Raw genomic sequence first — 19,663 nt, forward strand, 5'->3', positions numbered from 1 at the left:
ATTCAAATACATATCAATCAATGTCGATAGACAATAGCAGCTAGACTGAAGCCCCAACTTAATAATATAACAATGCATCTGGCTCCCTAACACTAAGTTAGTTCAATAGTTTGGTCCACCATTTATAATAAAAAATTGAAATGTAAGCTATGATATATTGGAACTACGTACTATATTGTGTTGTTTTTTTTAATCATAAAAATGTTGAATATGTTTTTAAGCACAATTAATTTATCTAAATATAATAATATTGTGACGTTTTTATGGAAGACTGATGTTAGTTTTTAAAGACATCACAATAGTTTATATAATTTTAACTTTTCTCTATGTAGTTTATAGTTACTAAGTTACTTAATTTCAAATAATTTTTTCTTTGAAATTCCTTTAGCCCAAAATAGATATAAAATATAGCATTTATTATAGCACACTTATATATTTCATTAATTTACTGTTTAAATTTTTTCATGTAGAAGAATAATTTCAAATTTTAAGAGAAATTATGCAAGTTATCACACAGAATAAAAGGGAAAGTTTTTTTTATACGGTTATAGTAAGATTGATAAAATTTTCATGTGGAACACACTTTTTGCTTTGCATTCTAAATGTGATACTATGTTGATTGTAGTATTAAGCGGAATTGCAAGTTTATTGTTACTCGAACTAAGAACAACACATTCCGAATTCAACTAAGTTTTTGTATAGAATCATCTATTTGTAACATTGAGAATAAAATTGACCTTGATGAGCTCGTACAATTAACAAAACTCATTATATAGGATGAGGCTCCCATGACAAATAAAATTCGTTTTGAAGCTTTTGACAAAATTGCATGTAAAATAATTTTTGGAGGAAAAGTTTTAGTTTTTGATGATGATCGTAACACCCACGTATAATATATGTCTAGAAATATATATTATACATAGTGTAACACTGTTACTGAAATACACAAACATCTATTGATAATATTGTACATATTTACATGCCCAAAAAGAACTACAATTAAGGCATAATATACACAAGGGTGCCTAAAATAAAACTAATAGCTAGATCATTCTCTGAATGATCTCAAAATAGATATCTACACAACGGAACGCCATCCAAAATATCAATCAGTCAAGGACATCAAAACACTATGTCTTTGTCTTTCACTTGTACAGAAGTTCCTGAAAAAAATAATTATGGGGTGAGATAATAATCTCAGTAGGTTCCCTATCTTATGGGTCCACTCGGCTCTACAAGGTTTCTAATCGATTTCCAACTTAAGTCAACAAGGGGAGGAAGACTTAAGCAATATGGAATTCTCGCAATGTATGGAAACATGTCACCTGAGTTCTCATAACTCAAATAAATCAATATTCAGATTCATGAACATCAATCTCCGAAGGGACCTATGTCTAGGGCAAGCTCGGCTCACGCATGCTCGTATGATTCGACTTTCGCGGTGAATATCGGACCCTCTATGAGACTCAAACCCAATTTAAGCGATTGTCACTCGTATGAGACTCGAACCCACTTAGAATATCTTTCATCGTATGAGATTCTAACTCACTTAGGTGTCCACCTTTCCCCCATGTCCTCCATGGTTGAGACTCAAACCCAATTGAGACACGAATCATTGGTGCCAGATCCCATTTGGGGATGTCCACCCTCAAAGGAAAACCATCTAAATACATGATTAGTTCCACAAAACGTGATTAAATTCGTCAACCACTAGGTGACCTTATTCACCAATATTCATATCATCAACACATGTTCCACACAAAGCCTATCATTCCTATTTAAACAATTACTTGTCCACAATACACACCGAGATATCATTGTGTACAATCATTATCGTCTAAGTTATTCGTTATATCCTAATTATCTTTCTAAGATTTTCTCACCAATTATCATGAATTTTTAATCATATTATCACACAAATATATATATATATATATATATATATATATATATATATATATATATATATATATATATATATATATATATATATATATATATATATATATATATATATATATATATATATATATATAACAATCAATTCATAACATACTATAGCTATAATCATTGGCACTATTATCACACTTTTACTTTACACATTGAAGCGCAATTAATTATCTAATCAGTTACAACAAATTATCAAATTTCTATACAGAAAACAAAACCACAGCTACATCATCAAAGCGCAATCAATTGTTTAGTTTCAGCGTCTATACAAATTCGACACAATGCACAAACATAGAAGTACACAATGAACAATTATATTAAACCAAACATAGAAATACATTGAATTGTTATTATTAAATCAGTACACAAAGTCGCTCTATTTCTTTTTAAGTGTAATTTTTTTACTTTTTATACGTATTAAAAAAATTAATCATTATTATTATTTATTAATCATTATTGTTATTTTTCAAACAATAACTCTATTTTTATCTATAATACCCTTAATTATTTATTAAATTCATTTAATTTTTTTTCTCTCGATAATAATTGCATATGGATAATTTTGACAAAAATATAATTAATACTACCTTAAACCTTCTTAAACCTTATAAGTGACCATTAAAAAGGAACAATCATCAATGTGAGAGTGTTTTCATTAAGCTAGAAATTAAAGTTTCACAAATAATAAATAGTATGATGTTAACAATCACCGATGTATTTGATATTGAATTACATGATCAATTTCAAATAACTTAGACAACAGCAGTTGTCACATAATTGCTTCTATTCTTCTCGCTCAAGTCTTTTATGTTGCTATCACTAGTACTTTTGAGGAAATCAGAAAACCATTGAGCAGAAAGTTTGGGAATTCTTTCAAGTGTGTTCCTGTCCACATAATAAAGTCCAAAGCTTATATTATATCCACTATTCCATTCAAAGCTGTCAAACAATGACCATATCATGTATCCTCTTACATCTGCACCTTTTCTGCACATAATCATGTGAATAGGAATTAGTTTATTCATAGATTAAGGGTTTGTTCCTAGAATAAGAGAAACAAATAAGTGTGAATAGAGTTTATTCATAGGGTTTTTTCCTAGAATAAGGGAAACAAATCAGAAATTGATTTGTTCTCATTAAATGTAATTAATTAGTGTAATTACTTGTATAACCCTGTAATCTCTATATATACCAGAAATAATAATGAGAGAGGTATCAAACCTATTTTCCTGACATGGTATCAGCCTCGCGATCAAACCTGTGATTTTCTGGTTCTGCTCGAGTTTTGTTGTTCATCGTTTATTGGTCTCTGATCGATCAACGTGGAATTTGTTTCGCGGAGATTTCATCGTGATTCTAGGGTTAGGGCTTCGGTTTGTTTTGCGATTCTTTTCCCAAATCGTGATTCTCGGTCGTGTTTGGTTTTTTTTCGATTGCAATTTTGAGTTTTTTGTTCTTGGATGTTCTTGGTTTGAGATTCTTGATCGTGATTATCTTTTGATTCTGCCGCTTCTTCAAAATCGAATTTGCTTTGTTTGTGGATTGTGGATTGTTCGGTTCGTGGATTATCTTTGTTATCTTCTTGTTGCACTCTTTGTGGATTGTGGACACTATATTGTTCGTGGAGTATTTGGTTTGTTTACTGTTGCTGGATTATTATTATAATCATAATAATTATTATAATAAGAATTATTATTATAATAATTTATCAATTAGTGAGGTTGAATCTTGTTGCATACTAACTTAGATGACTTCCGAAAAAGAAAGAGATAATTTTTGTGTCCGTTTTACGGGCAAAAATTATTCGGCATGGGAATTTCAATTTAAGATGTATGTTAGAGGAAAGGGATTATGGAGTCACTTAGATGATGTTTCTAAGGCATCGACGGAGAAAACTGCTTTAGATGTGTGGGAAACTAAAGATGCTCAAATCATCACTTGGATTCTCAACAGTATTGATCCTCAGATGATCAATAATTTGCGCTCTTTTTCAACTGCTCAAGAAATGTGGAATTATTTGAAGCGTATTTATAACCAGGACAATTCGGCAAAACGGTTTCAGTTAGAGCTAGACATAGCCAACTATAAACAAGGTGACTTGTCTATTCAAGAATACTATTCTTGTTTTCTAAATCTCTGGACAGAACACTCCGCTATTATACACACTAAGGTTCCCAAGACCTCCCTCGCGGCTGTTCAAGAAGTTTACAACACCAGTGGGCGAGATCAATTTCTCATGAAACTTCGTTCAGAATTTGAGGTTGTCAGAGGTGCTTTGCTAAATAGGAATCTTGTTCCTTCTTTGGATACTTGTGTTGGTGAACTTCTCAGGGAAGAACAACGTCTGATTACTCAAGGAGCTATGTCTCATGATGTTGTCAGTTCTGAATCCGTGGCAATTGCATATGCTGCTCAGAGCAGAGGAAAGGGTCGTGATATGGGACAAGTCCAATGTTTTTCTTGCAAACAATTTGGACATATTGCTCGCAGCTGCAGTAAGAAGTTTTGCAACTATTGCAAACAACAGGGTCATATCATCTCTGACTGTCCCACGCGTCCTCCCCGACCAGCACAACGTCCAGCCCAAGCATTCCATGCCACTACCAACTCTACAGTTGGTCCTCTCAGTACTGGTGCATCTAATGACGGTGTTATACAACCTGAAATGATTCAACAAATGGTACATTCTGCTCTTTCAGCCTTGGGAATTCAGGGTAAGTCTTCTAATGTTTCTCAACCGTGGTTTCTTGATTCTGGCGCATCCAATCACATGACGGGCTTCTTTGAATACTTGCACAATTTACATTCTTATAATGGCAATCAACAAATTCAAATTGCTAATGGTAATAAACTAACTATCACTGATGTTGGTGACATAAACTCTAACTTTCGTGACGTGCTTGTATCACCCGGACTTGCTTCCAACTTATTGTCAGTTGGTCAATTGGTGGATAACAATTATAATGTTAATTTTTCTCGTGTTGGTTGTCTTGTGCAGGAGCAAGTGTCGGGGAAGGTGATCGCGAAGGGGCCTAAAGTGGGAAGATTGTTTCCGCTCCAGTTTAGCTCTAGTCATTTATCTTTTGCTAGTAACAGTGTTTTGAACTCTTATGAGGATTGGCATAGAAAATTGGGTCATCCAAATTCTGTTGTTTTGTCTCATTTATTTAAAACTGGTTTGTTGGGAAATAAACATGTTTGTACTGCTTCTATTTCATGTTCTGTTTGCAAATTGGCTAAAAGTAAAACACTTCCTTTTCCATCAGCTGCTCATCGTGCCTCCACTTGTTTTGAGATGATTCATAGTGATGTGTCGGGAATGTCTCCTGCAGCATCTCATGCTCACTATAAATATTTTGTCACATTTATTGATGACTACAGTCGTTTTACTTGGATATATTTTCTTCGATCTAAGTCTGAAGTGTTTTCTATGTTTTAGAAGTTTTTGACATATGTTGAAACTCAATTTCAAGCAAGTGTGAAAAATTTTCGATCTGACTCTGGAGGTGAGTATATGTCTCATGAGTTTCAAGAGCACCTTCAACAAAAAGGGATCTTATCTCAACGATCTTGTCCCAATACCCCCCAACAAAACGGGATGGCGGAGCGAAAGAATCGTCATTTGCTTGATGTAACGCGCACTTTACTTCTTCAAGCTTCTGTGCCATCCCGATTTTGGGTAGAGGCTCTTTCCACAGCCGTATTCTTGATCAATCGTCTTCCTTCTACGGTTATTGATTTTGATTCTCCTTTCTTTCGTCTTTTTAAAACTCAGCCTGATTATAGTTATTTACATACTTTTGGATGTGTGTGTTTTGTTCACTTATCTCAGTTTGAACAAAATAAGCTTGGAGCACAGTCTATTCAATGTGCATTTATGAGGTATAGCAACTCTCATAAGGGTTTTGTGTGTTATGATGTGTCTAATCACCGCTTTCGAGTTTCTAGGAATGTTACATTTTTTGATAATCAATTTATGTTTCATTCTCTTTCTCCTGTCACAAATGAAATTGCTATTCTTCCTAATTTTTCTGTTATGCCTCGATCTATAAAACGTTACAAACCAGGAATCACATATGTCAGACAACGCAGAAAACAGGTTCCCACTGCCCCTCCCGACACAGATCCGCCACCTGATCCTGAACCGGTCAAACAACGACGTTCTAGTCGAATATCTAAAGCACCAGATAGATATTCACCAGACAGGTATGATTCCTCACATACTTCTCTGACCGCCTCACTATCTAGCATATCTATTCCTACTTGTTATGCACAGGCTGTTAAAGACGTGCGCTGGATAAAAGCAATGAATGAGGAACTTCAGGCTCTTCAAGAGAATTTTACATGGGATATTGTCTCTTGTCCCCCTGATATCAAACCTATAGGTTACAAATGGGTGTATTCTGTGAAACTGAATTCTGATGGGTCTCTCAATCGTTTCAAGGCTCGATTGGTTGTCTTAGGAAATAAGCAGGAATATGGAATTGATTATGATCAGACATTTGCACCGGTTGCCAAAATGACATCTGTTCGTACAATACTCTCCATAGCTGCTTCTAACGGGTGGTCTCTTCATCAAATGGATGTGAAAAATGCTTTTCTTCATGGTGACCTGACGGAAGATATTTATATGACTCCTCCTCAAGGTTTATTCTTGTCATCTGAGGGTGTGTGCAAGCTCAAACACTCCTTGTATGGTTTGAAACAAGCGCCTAGAGCAAGGTATGAAAAATTCCGCTCAACTCTACTTGGGTTCTCATTTACTCAGAGTCAATATGATTCTTCTCTATTTATTCATAGAACTTCTACTGGAATTGTCCTACTTCTTCTGTATGTTGATGATATGATTATTACTGGTTCTGATCATGCTTCGATTCAAAGCCTTAAACAACAGTTACAAGCATCGTTTCATATGAAAGATCTTGGTAATTTGCATTACTTTCTTGGTCTTGAGGTTCATTCTACATCCAAGGGCATATTCCTCCATCAACACAAGTATGCCACAGATGTAATTTCTATGGCTGGTCTACAATCGGCTAATCCAGTGGATACTCCTCTTGAGGTTAATGTTAAATATCATCGTGATGATGGTGATCTCTTGCCTGATCCCTTATTGTATCGTCAACTCGTGGGTAGCCTTAATTACCTGACTATTACTCGCCCTGACATATCTTTTGATGTTCAACAAGTAAGTCAATTCATGCACTCTCCTCGTCATCTTCACTTGGCAGCAGTTCGTCGCATAATTCGCTACCTGAAGGGAAGCTCTCATCGTGGTTTATTCTTTCCCACTGGAATTGCTCCTAAACTGAGTGCTTATAGTGATGCCGATTGGGCAGGATGTCCTGATACTCGGCGATCTGTCACTGGTTGGTGCATGTTTCTTGGCTCTTCATTGATATCATGGAAAAGTAAGAAACAAGCGAGAGTCTCTAAATCTTCTACTGAATCTGAGTATCGTGCCATGTCTGCTGCCTGTTCTGAAATAATTTGGCTTCGTGGTCTTTTGGCTGAACTTGGATTTCCTCAAACAGAGCCAACTTCATTTTATGCGGACAATACAAGTGTCATCCAAATCGTTGTGAATCCTGTTTTTCATGAACGCACCAAACATATCGAAGTTGATTGTCATTCGATCCGTGACGCATATGATGACAGACTAATATTACTTCCTCATGTCAGTACTCAGTTGCAGGTTGCAGATATTCTTACCAAGGCCGTTCCGTGTCCACGTCATCAGTTTCTTGTTAGCAAATTGATGTTCATTGACCAACAACATCAATTTGAGGGGGATGTGAATAGGAATTAGTTTATTCATAGATTAAGGGTTTGTTCCTAGAATAAGGGAAACAAATAAGTGTGAATAGGAATTAGTTTATTCATAGGGTTTGTTCCTAGAATAAGGGAAACAATTCAGAAATTGATTTGTTCTCATTAAATGTAATTAATTAGTGTAATTACTTGTATAACTCTGTAATCTCTATATATATCAGAAATAATAATGAGAGAGGTATCAGACATATTTTCCTGACAAATCAAATTATCCATAGTCAACAAAGTAACTCGAAACATTCATAAAAAACAAAGTTGCTCATCATCGTCGTCACTTACCTTATGGCTTTAAGCAGAGCTGCAAGGTAAGCTTTATGATACTCTATCCGTTTGAAATCGTGTAACGTATCATGCATTGTCGTAGATTGGTTGAGTGGCGAAGAATATCCTGCAATGGATTTTGTATAAGTTATACACGGGTTGCTATCGTACAGTTGATATGCTATTCAGTATTCGGTATTCACATACCATTTTCTGTTATATACATGGGCATGTTATGGTATTTAATCTTTATGTAGTCTACAATCTTCTCCATGCCCTCTGGAACCACAAAGAACCTTGGAATTCCTGTCTGCTTAAAATAAAAGAAACCATATTCACTGTTTAGGTTCACAGTGTGTCTGGCTCTCTGGTAAGAGTTTGATTGTGTAACTTTAGGGGAAGAAGTTCAGATATTGTAAAATGGTCACCAATGTCACAGTTTATAAGCAATGATAAGAGAAGCTGGACTACATATGAGTACCTGACCACCAATTGGAATGCCGTCTCTCATTCCAGTTGTTTCCGCAAAGCCTCTTATTGGTCGAGAAGAATTGAGAGGACAAGTAGAGAGAAAGCAATCCTTGGCATAGAGAGCTCCATAGTTATTGATGCCAATGAAGTCCAAGCTTCCTCTTAGGAGACTCTTCTCCTTAGGCGAAAACCTTGGCAACTGGTTCCCAAGAATAGAGCGCATCTCAGCAGGGTACTCACCAAAAACTAGGGGATTCAGTAACCTTCTTGCCATCAAAAAAGCAAAAAAGGGTATGTAATTGTGTTTCCCACGGATATTTATGTGAGATCGCAGTGATTTAGTAGGATTCATTCCCAAAATATTGAGACATAATCGAATTTCAACCGATAGAAAAGAGTGTGCTAAAAAGATAGTGTTTTGCTATCGATCTTTGTATGCATAATAGTTTATGTTGTAGAAATTATTAAGCCAGAAGGAAAAAAAATCTGCGTACTTCCGCTGTTTCTTAATGACTTACCAGTCTACGACAAAAGCCAAGGTCCTATTTACAGCCTGTCTATCACATTCTTCATCTCTGAGAGGTTCATACATGAAGGTATGTGCAACAATACCAATGGTTCCACCTTGACTTTCCTGCATCAGTTCATCACTTCCTGGTTAAATGATTCATTTCACTCCCTCCATTTTAAAATAACTTGCGTTTTAGCAGACAGAAAATGTTTCAAAATAAGTGTTGTTGCCTGATAGTGCTTGCGGTATAATTCAACAGCCTTAGCATGCGACAGCAACATATTGTGCATGACAAGGAGAGGCTCAACATCAGAGTTACCGGTATCACAGTTCCCGAAAGGAGGGGAACAGTGACAAGGAGGGTATGCTCCCCTTAAAAATGCAAAGTCTGAAACCAAGTTTGGCTCATTGATGGTAGCCCAATACTTAACCCTATCGCCAAAACTTTTAAAACAAATTTCAGCAAAATGAACAAAATCTCTCCTGAAAAAAACAAAAGTATACAGTTATCAAAATGTCAATCATCTACTAAATCAAACTTTTGAGCTACAATTCTGCAACCAAGAGAGATCTTCTGCTAACAGGACAATTCAATTAAACAAAGTTTCAAATTCTTTAGCATTGCATAATACTTTTGACAAAAAAATGAGAGCAGTGGATTTACTGAATTAGGGGACTGAGCCAACCACCATATCTTTCTTCCAGCTCATGTGGCAAGTCGTGATGGTGAATTGTCACAAGTGGCTCAATTCCTAGATCAAGCAAGTTATGTCCAGATTTAGGTATAACTAAGCACTGCTCTAAGTAAACGAAAACAACTATTGGTTACAAAAGTTATTGCACTGACACACGACACGACACTCACACGTTAACATCGGTAATAAGTTGACAGAATAGAATAACTAAATGTAATCACATGTATCAATGTCGCGTTGGTGTAGGACGTCCAGACATGCCGGGCACCAGACACGTCAGACACCAGACACGTCTTCAAACCGAAGTGTCTGTGCTGTATAGGATGCAACCAATCAAATTTGCTACCGATGGAAATATAAGCATAATGATGTCTATTGATTTTAGCATTTGACACATACCAAGATCGAAATTGATGAGTCTAAAATCAAAACAAATTACCATTTCCAGAAACAAAGAACTAAGTGGATGCTGTTACTCACCTCTAAGCAAAAGATTATCAATAAGATTGTTGTAGAACATAATCCCAATTGGATTTATGTCTCCATATAACCCATCTGTTAAAGCTCATGAACAATGAATTAATTAAGAAGCTAATTTGAATTAGAAATATAAAATTGTGAATTTGGGAATACTTACTAGGTAGAATCCTAGTCCATGAAATTGAAAATCTATAAACATTTACCCCAAGAGAAGACATCAATTTAATATCTTCCTGTCAAAAACAATGACTTAGACTTTAGTAAAGGCAAGAAAATTATGAATCTAATATCATGATATAGTTATTAACATTATAATTATTACCAAATAGCGATGATAATGATCAATTGCTACATCACCATTCTCATCATTGTTTATCTTCCCTGAAAATTTATCAAATTGTATTCATATATATTAAAAGTTATACCGAAATAGACAAAAACACGGGCTCTTTTACAGAGAATACAAAGACTCGTGCATAACAATTGTATTGTAACTACTATTAAATTAAGTTACAGCAATGAAGTAATTCGTAAAAGTTAACCTGGTGTGTGACTGAATACATCCCAGTTGCTTAAACCTTTACCATCTTCAAATGCTGCTCCTTCAATCTACTAACAAAAATCACTAACAGAGACAGTAAAATTGAAATATTTGAGAAGAAGAAGAAGAAAGCTTGAAGTAGAAGTACCTGGTAAGAAGAAGTGCTTGTTCCAAAGAGGAAGCTATTTGGGAATTGAGATCGGGTGATTTCTTCTTGAATTTCATGGCAAGTTTGAACATGAAAAAGTGTAAGCAATATAATGCTCAGAAGCCATTTTGACATTTTCATTCCAACTCACAGATGCAACAAAAACTCTCAATTATTATAGTGAACTAATTTTGCCATTTTATTGACTGAGTGAGAGATAGTTAGTTAGTTTTGTCATAAGGCAATTTCAATCTCTTCTCTATTGCAATTGTATGGATCGAATCGTGGACCTCCCTATCAAGTTCAGCATCAATCACCACTTAATCAACTGAACTAACAGAATTTAACTTGCCACCAACCCCCCACTTAAACCTGGCACCCCTATAATTTTAAAATTCTAAAAATGTCTTGTTATTATTTACCAACCAAAATTTACTTTTCTTTCAAAATTTTCACTCTTACTAACATACGAAAAACAAAAGCATTTTTGAAAATTCTCACATTTGTATCGGACATTTGAAATTTTTCAATAAAAAATACCGTAAATTCCAACAAAATCTGGTATTTCCCTAGGAAATCTTAAACACATGCCGAAAATTGTTAAAATTTTCTAGGAGAAACAAAAACTTCTACAAGATTAAAAATTTTCGAATGCCGCAAATTTTGCATATAAATCAAATTTTTGGTAACAGTAAACAGGAAAAATATTTTATTTGTGTGTTACGGAGCCGGCAGAGTCATCTACAAATTCATGAATAAATTTTACACAGTTCTTCGCCACTGACGCAATATATTTTTTATGTAACAAGTTTAATTTAAATATTCTCCCGCCTCTATATGATATTGACAATATATTTATTATGTGATGTAAATGACAAATATCTGATCTGAAGTATTAACATAAACTTAAAATATTGGCAAACAACATGGTATTATTGTTGTGATTGTTTGTTCTGATACTGCAAATGGCAAGCGAGGTAGGAAAGATAAATTGATTATGGGTATGAGAGAGGAGGAGATTATAAAAGGAAGAATGTAGTTGAAACCAGTAAATTCTCAGAGGGCATTTATAGTATGAAAGTGAAATGTTCTTTTAGGCTGAGATTTTCCCTGAGTGGTAGCGGTTGGAAGATGATAGTTAGGTGTGTGTTGCACAATCATAAAATATCTAAGAATTTAGAAGATCATGACATATTGGATCGTCTAAAAGTTCATGAAATACATTTTGTGAATGACATGATGAAGTACAACATGGATCCACGATATATATTTGTTGCTTTGAAAGACAAAGATCCAGAAAACCTCACAAGTGTTACCTAGGTGTATACAGCTAAAACTATGTACAATGCTAAGTACAACATGCAAATGTTGTTGACCCTTATTCATAGAGAAAAATACATGTGCTGGACTAGAAATAGGGAAGATTCAAATATTGTTGTTGATATCTTCTGGCCACATCCTGATCAGTGAAGTTGTTGAATATGTTTAATTTGGTGTTGATATTTTATTGTACATACAAGACAAATAGGTAATGTGCTTCGTGATCATAATTTGATATCTTTTCGACATACTTTGATTTATCAGATTTTTAATCATGTGCATTATGATCATACAGGTATCCGCTACCATGCTTGAGATTGTTCGTGTTGCATAAACAAAATCGACGTTTTCGGTAGGCTTTTTCTATTTGGAGCATAAAAGGGAGGAGAACTTCAAATAAGCACTAGAAAAGCTCAAAAAGTTGTTCTCTTCCGAGAAATTGCTATCGAAGGTTGTGCTGACGGACCTGAAGCTTGCGTTGATGAATGCCATGGAAGTTGTGTTTCCAAATTCAAGGCATTTGTTGTGTTTGTTCCATATTTTAAAAAATGTTAGCATGAAATGTAAAAAGTATGTTAAATCAAAAAGACATGAACATGCCATGGATCTATGGAACAACATCATGTATGCTAATAGAGAAACTGAGTTTGTCGCACACTTGAAGCACTTTGAGACTGTTTCTGTTGATATTTCTTTGTTTGTTAAGTATGTGAGTGAGACATGGTTGACACCTTATAAAGAAAGGTTAGGTGTTGCTTGGACTAGCAGAGTTACTCATTTAGAGAACACAACAACGAACAAGTACACGAATGTCATTTTGATGTTATTACATTACTAAACATAGTTTAACATATATTTCTAATTATAGTTTTAAGAGTGGATTTTGCTCATTGAAGACTAAAAAACATGTTGACTACAGGCCGGAGAGATTTATGCCAGAGTTTGGATGATGTGAACACCATGAAGTTGCATCTAGGTTCAATCAGGGTCTCATTTCAAAACACTAGTCAACATTGAGCATCAGTATAACACTATATTCTATACCAACTTGCACAGTTTTGTTTCAAGACAGTGTATACAACACATTGAAAAGAAACTAGAAAGAGTAAACTTTGTTTGTGCAAGTAAAGATGATTGTGGTTGCTTCATTAGAACAACACATGAGTTACCCTATGTGTGTCAACTTGTCGATTTCCAAATACAAGGAAATCATGTTTCTTATCTCTAATTCATGTTTTTTAGAAGAAATTACACATTGAAAAGCATGATGTCAGTCATGAAGCAAGTGGTACGCAGTTGAATTTAGAAGCAGAGTGTGAAGAGTTGAAGACATATTTAAATACTTTGAATATTGTAGGCAAAAGGGTGTTGAAGAAAAAGGTTCGGGAGCTAATAACTTTATCCACAAATTATATGTGTCCACCGCCGATGAAGTACAAGCCAAAGAGGGGAGTCAAGAAGAGCAAAAAGGGTGAAGAGAGTGATGTGAATCATGATCCTTCCCAATTGAAGTATGGTGAGGGCTCACAAGGGAGTTAGACTAAAAAGTCAACTGTCCAACGCCAAGTTTGTCGGGTCAAAGTCAACCAACTGTCCACTGCATCTTCAAAGTATATTTACTTGTCTCAGTTTCTTGTTTTCTTGCATCCGTACATTGATAACATTGTTGATGTTGGTGATGGTGGAAATTGTCGTTTTCATGCTATTGCAGCTTTGCTTGGATGGGACAAAGAGTCATGGTTGTTGGTTCGAATGCAGTTAGATACTCAAGTTAATCAACCTATGTATACGAGCAGACACAAAATCATTGATGTTGGTTTTGTCAACAACAATTAATGAAGCAGGTAAAATTGAAATCTGATTGTCAATTGTCTCCCGTCACTGACCGTTGGAGACAGAATTGTACTGAAGATGCAAAAGTATGGGAGTCAGCATATGCAGGACGGATTAGGCACTAGGAAGATGAAGTTAAGAACTCGTCTTAATTTATTTTGTAATCTTGTATGTAGCACAAATTTTGTGAAAAATATGTATGTATTATATGTGGTGTTTTTTTTATCAAAACAGTTATGCAGGTTTCTGTGAAAAATATCAAAAATTTAAGTTTTTTTTGAAATCTTAAACTCATACCAGAAATTTTAAAATTTCCAAAAAGTTATGACATTTTACGAAAATTTCATAATTTTTGGTATAGCTCTACCGAAAAATTTTAATTTCCCGAAAAATACTTCACACATCTACCGCAAATTGTAAAATTTCTAATATGTTTTTTCGGAAATTCTAAATTCACGGTACATATATCTTTGTTGCGGTAAAAAACTATAAATTTCCAAAATTTTCGACACAGACAAAAAATTTCCGATAAATTTTTAAAATTCATACAATAATATAATGGTAGAATTACTTTAAATAGAAGTGCAGGCTATAAGTGAGGGTGACAAATTAAATTCTTCAAAACTAACTATAAATTATTTATTCATTTTTAAAGTGAATTTGAGTTATTAAACTATTTAATAATAATAATAATAATAATAATAATAATAAATGATAATAATAATAATAATAATAATAATAGAGATTAATTATTATGTCCTGTCAGTGTAAAAAGTTTTACACTATGGATCGATTCATCACCATCACCCATTTGCGTTACTTTATAGATTTTTAAAATAAAAGTCAAACTTATTTCAATATCCAACGGCTATAATTAACTGACGGTGTAAAATCCTTTTACGCTGTCAATGTATTTCAATTAAATCCATAATAGTAATAATAATAATATTAATATTATTATTATTATTGTTATTATTATTATTATTATTATTATTAGTATTATTATTATTATGGTCTTGCTATCTTGTGCCCTTGGGGCACAAGTTAAACTTACTACTATTAAAAAGTTTGTGTGGAATAAAATAAAATTTTAAATTTCAAGAAATCAAATGCACGCGCTCCAAAAGAATATTTCTAGAAGTGTATCATTAACTTGTGCCCTTGGGGCACATGTTAGCATTAGCCTTATTATTATTATTATTATTATTATTATTATTATTATTATTATTATTATTATTATTATTATTATTATTATTATTATTATTATTATTATTATTATTATTATTATTTGATGCCCTATTGAATTCGAGAGAAAATTGATTGGGATAGAATCATTAAAAATTGGTTGGCGGCTTAAGAGATAAGGTTGGTTTGATAAGAGGTAGACAAAATATCTAATGCAGTTGGGGAAAAGATTTGATGTTTTATTATTTATGTAGCATTAACACTTTACGTTAATATTTATAATTATTTTTAATTTATTTATTTTTTAAAATTTATCGATATTAATATGTTAGTATTGATGCCGTGTTTAAAATGTTTGTGCTTTATAGTTATTTATTAGGCAAATATATGTGTTTTCGAACAAATTTATTATAAATATGTTTTAAAAATATCAATAAAATGTATAATATAAAATATATTTTATTGGTTAAATAAATGTCATGTCGAAATTAATTAATCAATATATTTGTAACAAAAATAGAAGTTGAGCTGATCTTTATTAAATGTGTATACAATTTTAACATAAAAAAATAGAATGAATTTTTTTTAAATACATATATCTAATTGTTAGATTCATTTTGGTAATAAATTTTTATCCAATATTTTTTATGTTAATCAGTGACAAATTTTAAAAAACACTAATTTTAACTACTTTTCATCACAAATATTAAGTAACATGTCTAGTTTTTATAATAATAAAAGTTATCTATTTTAACTACTCTTGTTTTTGTTTTTATTTAGAAAATACATAAAATATTATGTTTAACTAGGGATAAATAAATATTTCTTATGTATGTAAATTAGTGTATTGTACTATTTATTCTCATATTTATGTTGATGATATTGAAAAATATTAATATTTATTAATTCTTTAATCATAATCATTAATTTTATGTATAGTTTGTATAACAAATCAGTAATAAATTATCGTATGATTTTTGTTTGAATTCATATTACGCTTTGTCAATTTTAAATTTATATTTTTGAATTGTTAATATTTAGAGAATTACAAATATAGTTAATAGAATTCATCAATTTCTTTATCCAAACAGTATATTAAAAAAAAAGTAGCATGAATAAAACATTTAATAGCAAGTAGTTATCATAAACTCCAAAAGGCAACATGTCAACATCTAAAAAATATATATCTCAACTAAACAGTAAAGTTTTGAATTTCATCGTTGGAGCAATACCAAAGCTCATAACTCCTTTTTCCAATCTACTGGAGCAATACCAAAGCTCATAACTTCTTTTTCCAATCTACAACAACCTGAAGAAATATATGAAAATCTATATTTTTTTTTTGAATATGCAAAATCCACTATCAAGGTTGTATTTCAATTATTTATAAATTTATCAAATTTCATAATCAAGATAAATTAAAACTTTTGTAAAACAAACCATAAGTGTCACATACCAATAATCAAAGATCTCCATTTGAATTAATATAAAATTGTTAATCTACCTGCAGTTTTTAAACTGAATCACCTTATCAGATACAAGTCAAGTATGTCAATATTAAACAGATGATCACCAATATAAATCAAATAGTTATGAATTTTCTATTTGTTTTATTTAAAGTAAATAGCAGAAAAATAATTAATTAAAAAGATGTAGATTTAATTAGCTTTGAAATTTGTTTTATAGATCATAAACATTCACATAGTCACAAATATAAACTAACAAAAAGTATCAACCTTTGTGCATTAATTCAAGTAGTATTTTTAAATATTTGTAACAATAATACACTTATTTGATACAATATAAACGCTTAGAACTCGTGTGTGCATTTATAAAAATATTTGTAATTTTTTTTTATAAAAATAATTGTACCAACAATACTTTTTTTCGTTTATAAAAATATTTGTAACTTATTTCGTTTATAAAAACATTTGTAACTTATTTTATTTTATAAAAATAATTGTATCAATCATAAACTATTTTCGTCTTATTATCGTCTTTAAAAATAATTGTATCAACAGTTGACTTTTTCCCGTTTATAAATATATTAGTAACTTATTCTCGTTTATAAATATAATTGTATCAACAATATATTTTTTTCTTGTTTATAAAAATATTTGTAACTTATTCTGGTTTATAAAAATAATTGTATCAACAATAAATTTTTTCTCATTTATAAAAATATTTGTAACTCAGATAATTCATCTCAACCTAATAATGCTAGGTAATTTATCATTGCCTCATATAGGTATCCCATTATCATGTACCCGAACACATAAGATATTGAAGTTTAGAGCAAATCACCCCTTATGGAAAACAAATTCTATTAATTTTTTAAAATTTGTTAAGTGGTCAATTGGATCACTTATAATGGAAAATTATAATTACAATTTTCAATCAGAGAGATAAGTGTTGAATTGTAATTTTTTGTGTCGAAGCAGGTTGCTCGACAGAACAAGAAAGTGTCGAATCACCTAGTGTGTCGAGTTGTATCAGTGTGTCAAAGTATCGAAACATGTTGTTTCACATAGGATTTCGACTTAGGCCTATTTTTAGTAGTGTTAACTATTTTGGACTTTTATAGTTTTGGGCTTTGGCTTGGGGTGCAAGCTAACTTAAATCTATAAATAGATATGGTAACCCTTATTCTTGTAATAGAGTATTCATAACATTGTATTCATAGAATTTTGCAGTTGCAAAGTGAATAAGAAGTTTTCCACAGGTTGTGGATAGAGAGAAACTCTGTAGAATATTCTTCTTCTCCTTCATCATTCTTTATTTTCTTTCTCCATTGTTCTTCTCTTTTCATTGTTATTGTATGGGCGATAACAATCTTGTTCATCAAGATTGATTGAAATTCTCCATAGGTTGTGGTGGATTTCCAACATCTGGTATCAAGAGCTTCAGTTTAAGCAATTCGTGGAAATAAAATCATGATGTCAATGAACCATCCAAACGGGCATTTTTCAGCGAATATTCTAATTCTCAAGAACAACAATTTTGAGAATTGGTGCAAGTAGATAAAGGTTGTGTTCTGTTATCAAGATCTTTGGGATCTTGTGAAGGAAGGAGTAACAACGCTTGCAGAAAACGCGACAGATCAAGAAAAGGTTGTACATAAAGAATTGAAGAAGAAAGATTATAAAGCTCCCTTTATAATCCATCAATGTGTTCATGCAGATAACTTTGAAAAGGTTAGTGATGTAGAGTCAGCAAAAGAAGCATTGGAAATTCTGAAGAAGTCGTTTGGAGGCGCAGAGAAGGTGAAAGAGGTGAGGTTACAAAGTCACAAAAGGACGTATGAATTGCTTCAGATGGAACACAATGAAAGCAAAACTGGTTTCTTCGCCAAGGTCATAAAACTAGTGAATCAAATTAGGGTATGTGGAGAAGTGTTGACATCAAGATCTGTTGTTGGAAAGATCTTGAGGTCGTTGGCTCCAAAGTTTGATCACGTGGTAGTAGCCATAGAAGAGTCTAAAGATTTGTCAAAACTAACAAAGGAAGAGCTTCAAGGGACGCTTGAATCTCATGAACAAAGAATGGTTGAAAGAGCTGCATGAAAGTCGAAGAGTGATATGGCTTTGCAGGCTCAATCAATAAAATAAAGGAAAGGCAAAAGAAGCTGGAATGACAACAAAGGCAGATGGGGCTACAACAATTCGACTGGTCAAAATCACCAAGAAGGGAACTGGTCGAATCAGAGAAAACCCTGGAACCAAGGCATCAAAAGAGGTGGTGCTGCAAGTAGAGGAAAATGTGGTGGTCAAAAGCCAGACAATAGTCACATTCAGTGTTACAATTGTCAAAAGTACGATCACTATTCTAGTGATTATCCAGAAAAGAAAAAGAATTAAGAAACGTATGCAAAGTTGGCGAAATATGAAGAAGAAGAGATGTTGTTGATGGTTACAACAAGAGATGAAGAGAGATTCAAGGACCAATGATACTTGGACTCAGGATGTTCATCACACATGTCTAGAAGGAAAGATTGGTTTATCAACACCATCAATGAAGAACATGGTGAAATTTGCAAATGACAACACTCTAGCAACTGAAGGTGTTGGTGATGTTCTGATTATGAGGAAAGATGGCAAGAGGTCAGTAATTTCAAATGTGTTGTACATACCAGGCATGAAAAGCAATTTGCTCAGCATAGGGCAGTTAGTCGAAAAGAACTACAGAGTGTCAGTCGAAGACAAGATGATAATAGTTATCGACTCAAATGGAAGGTTGATCAAGGCTCCAATGTCTCAGAATAGAACCTTCAAGATTGAGCTTAATGTGATGGAGCATAAGTGCCTTGCAACAGCAGCCAACAGAGACGAATGGATATGGCATTATAGACCTGGTCATCTCAATTTCAAATACATCCGAGATTTGAAGAGAATAAATATGGTTTCAAGATTACCAGATATCGAAATTCCAAACGAAGT

General features: G+C 32.9%; 1 protein-coding gene across 2 annotated transcripts; it reads right to left on the reverse strand.

Annotated features, from left to right (window-relative positions):
* Positions 1–897: 897 nt before the first annotated feature.
* Positions 898–11,161, reverse strand: LOC127086366 (beta-glucosidase 18). 2 transcript variants are annotated; one of them, XM_051027117.1, is made up of 12 exons: positions 10,890–11,161; positions 10,743–10,809; positions 10,523–10,581; positions 10,358–10,433; positions 10,201–10,275; positions 9,690–9,777; positions 9,256–9,508; positions 9,033–9,148; positions 8,525–8,777; positions 8,251–8,353; positions 8,062–8,170; positions 898–1,163 (listed from the first exon to the last, which is right to left on the reverse strand). In XM_051027117.1, the coding sequence occupies exons 1-12, from the start codon at positions 11,028–11,030 to the stop codon at positions 1,106–1,108; spliced, it is 1,398 nt and encodes a 465-aa protein (XP_050883074.1). In that variant the 5' UTR covers positions 11,031–11,161; the 3' UTR covers positions 898–1,105. The 2 variants fall into 2 exon arrangements, with proteins under 2 accessions (XP_050883074.1, XP_050883073.1); XM_051027116.1 differs by lacking the exon at positions 898–1,163 and adding an exon at positions 2,589–2,937 and having other exon boundaries at positions 10,890–11,159.
* Between the last annotated feature and the right edge of the window lie 8,502 nt (positions 11,162–19,663).

The sequence above is a fragment of the Lathyrus oleraceus genome, chromosome 5, assembly GCF_024323335.1.
Source record: "Lathyrus oleraceus cultivar Zhongwan6 chromosome 5, CAAS_Psat_ZW6_1.0, whole genome shotgun sequence".
NCBI lineage: Eukaryota > Viridiplantae > Streptophyta > Magnoliopsida > Fabales > Fabaceae > Lathyrus > Lathyrus oleraceus.

Bases quoted from the DNA above. Each gene is read 5' to 3' on its own strand.
- LOC127086366 (XM_051027116.1), bottom strand. From the start codon at position 11,030: ATGAAAATGTCAAAATGGCTTCTGAGCATTATATTGCTTACACTTTTT. The intron at 9,778-10,200 runs GTGAGTAACAGC...TGCTTGATCTAG, and splicing joins TGATAATCTTTTGCTTAGAG to GAATTGAGCCACTTGTGACA. The intron at 9,149-9,255 runs GCAACAACACTT...GAACTGATGCAG, and splicing joins TATACCGCAAGCACTATCAG to GAAAGTCAAGGTGGAACCAT.